Source organism: Thalassophryne amazonica, chromosome 20, assembly GCF_902500255.1.
Source record: "Thalassophryne amazonica chromosome 20, fThaAma1.1, whole genome shotgun sequence".
In the NCBI taxonomy this organism is placed as follows: Eukaryota; Metazoa; Chordata; class Actinopteri; order Batrachoidiformes; family Batrachoididae; genus Thalassophryne; species Thalassophryne amazonica.
This window is the reverse complement of record NC_047122.1, coordinates 14,735,766-14,738,016: the sequence shown is the minus strand read 5'-3', so window position 1 is coordinate 14,738,016 and position 2,251 is coordinate 14,735,766. Positions and strand designations below refer to the sequence as shown.

At 48.7% G+C, this 2,251-nt stretch overlaps 1 protein-coding gene across 4 annotated transcripts; it reads left to right on the top strand.

Annotated features, from left to right (window-relative positions):
- The first annotated feature begins 483 nt into the window (after positions 1 to 483).
- On the top strand, positions 484 to 1,845 carry LOC117501444 (transmembrane protein 74). Of its 4 annotated transcripts, none has more exons than XM_034160342.1 (2): positions 484 to 810; positions 859 to 1,845. In XM_034160342.1, exons 1-2 carry the CDS (start codon positions 590 to 592, stop codon positions 1,712 to 1,714), a joined length of 1,077 nt encoding a protein of 358 aa, XP_034016233.1. In that variant the 5' UTR covers positions 484 to 589; the 3' UTR covers positions 1,715 to 1,845. The 4 variants fall into 4 exon arrangements, with proteins under 4 accessions (XP_034016233.1, XP_034016235.1, XP_034016234.1 ...); XM_034160344.1 differs by having other exon boundaries at positions 484 to 812; positions 1,053 to 1,845; XM_034160343.1 differs by having other exon boundaries at positions 484 to 829; positions 878 to 1,845.
- The last annotated feature ends 406 nt before the right edge of the window (positions 1,846 to 2,251 follow it).

Sequence of the window (2,251 nt, the reverse complement as noted above, 5' to 3'; positions counted from 1 at the left end):
CCCCCCCAACCTTTGGCCACTTGATCTGCAAACTGGTGGAGCCGCCCGTGGAGTCTGGTGCGTGTCATCTGATGAGCGTGCACACAGACTCCGGTCAGCATCACGGCTGTGAGGCGGTCCATCTGCGCGCACAGGCTTCTGTCAAAACCTTTTCATCTAATGAACCCAGGAGCAAACCCATATGAGGAAAGAGGTGCTCAGCAAAGCGCGTTTAATGCGAATTATTAGTGCGCACTCGGTGTGATTCGCGCCGCACGAAGAAGGAAGCACCACTTACAAAGTGTGAGGGAGGATTCCAACATTTCATTACTGGACGGGACCGCGGTTCAGAGTTGCTGAGGTTTGTGCTGCACCTAAAAGAAGGAGAGAAAGAGACTCATATGGATTTAATTGGATCCAGCTTGTGGTTACATCACGGAACGAAGCGCACAAAGAGCTTTACAGCCGCGACGCGTGCGGACGACGGAAGTTGCCTTCGCGTAATTACGCGCAGGTTTTAATAAACCCTCGAACCACCTTCTTTTTTTTTTATGCTTCATTTGCAGAAGCGGATGTATTTGACTAAAAAGGCGAGTCGGCACCTGTTCAGATGGCTGATGTCGAACTTTTTTACTTTGATCACCTGAGCCGCCGACCTGAACCGAAAGGCGCGTCCGTGATTCTATACGGCATAACCGGGGAAAGTGGAACCTGGCACCGTCACGAGGTTTCCCCACCGCGGACAGAGACTAGAGCAGCCGCCAGCAAAGGAAATAAATCAGCCGCCTGGACAGAGACAAAGCTGAACGATAAACTACAAAGAGCTTCAGAACCACGGACAGAGACAAAGACGGACGAAGAACCATGGAGAGCTTCAGGAGCATGGACAGAGACCAAGCTGGAGGACAAACTACAGACAGCTTCAGGACTATGGACAGAGACAAAGGAGGACGAAGAACCATGGAGAGTTTCAGGACCACGGACAGAGACAAAGACGGACGAAGAACCATGGAGAGCTTCAGGAGCATGGACAGAGACAAAGCTGGAGGACAAACCACAGACAGTTTCAGGACCATGGACAGAGACAAAGCTGGAGGACAAACCACAAAGCGATTCAGCCTCATGGGCAGAGACGAGGCTGGAGAACCAAACGGAAACTTTTTTTTCCTACAGACACCAGTCTGAAGAAGATCTCCATCTCCAAACATGCAGAGTGAGTCACTGCTTTCCAAGCACCTTCTACGAGGAGGAGAGGATGGAGGAGCAGGAGGAGGAGATCCCAGAACTTTATTTGCTGTCTGATGAAGACCTCTCCTCTGATGGCTCAGGGAAGTCTGTGGATTATGGCTTCATTATTGCCGTCTCTTGCCTGGTCACTGGCATCTCTTTGGTGGCCATCTCCTACTCAGTCCCCAGGGACATCCAGGTGGACCGGGACAGTGTGTCCGCCAGGGAGATTGAAAGGCTGGAGTGGGGCAAAGCCCAGCTAGGAGCTCACCTGGAGCAGTGTGTCATCGCGGGGCTGTGTCTGCTCACCCTTGGTGGTGTTTTGCTCTCCACCCTGCTCATGATCTCCATGTGGAAAGGGGAGATGATTCGGAAGAAAGCCTTTGCATATTCCAAACAGGCAGCAAACTTATACGGATCGATGAGTTTGAGAACAAGCTCCAGCCCAGCTCTGGGGTCCTCCTCACATGTGTCAGAGGCTAATGAAGATTTAGAAGTGCTCAGCTGAATTTCAGGACAGGGAACCTAAGAAGTACCCAGAACCTGTGAAAACTACTCGGGCACTCTGAGCTTGAATACCTCCACCAGTGACAAAGCTGAGAGGTTCATTTTTTACAATGCAGCAGCTTCACCAACATCATTCTGTCTAAATGATCACTTACTTTTTGATTGTCTCTGTTATTTTGTCAACATGCACACACACCGGCAGCGTAGTGGCCAAGTGGATAGTGGTCTTGTTTCCAAAGCAGAAGGTTCCCCGTTGAAGACCACTGTGTCTGTTCTCCATGTAATATGGAGTTACATAAAGAAAGGCATCTTGTGTAAAATCAACATGTAGATGGAAACCCTGAGCTGAAAATGGAGAAGCTGAAGGAACTTACTTCAGTCATCATCCTGCTCAAAGCTAAAATGAAATGACTGTAGTTCTTCTGTTTAATGTGATTAATGATTCCACCATCTTTCATGGAGATTGATCAATACCTTTGAAAATTATTGTTAGTATTATTTTTATTGAAGAGTTTCCTTCTCTTGTTCCATAAAGGTC

Excerpts from the sequence above, each read along its gene's own strand:
- LOC117501444 (XM_034160341.1), top strand. The coding sequence starts at position 590 with ATGGCTGATGTCGAACTTTTTTACTTTGATCACCTGAGCCGCCGACCT.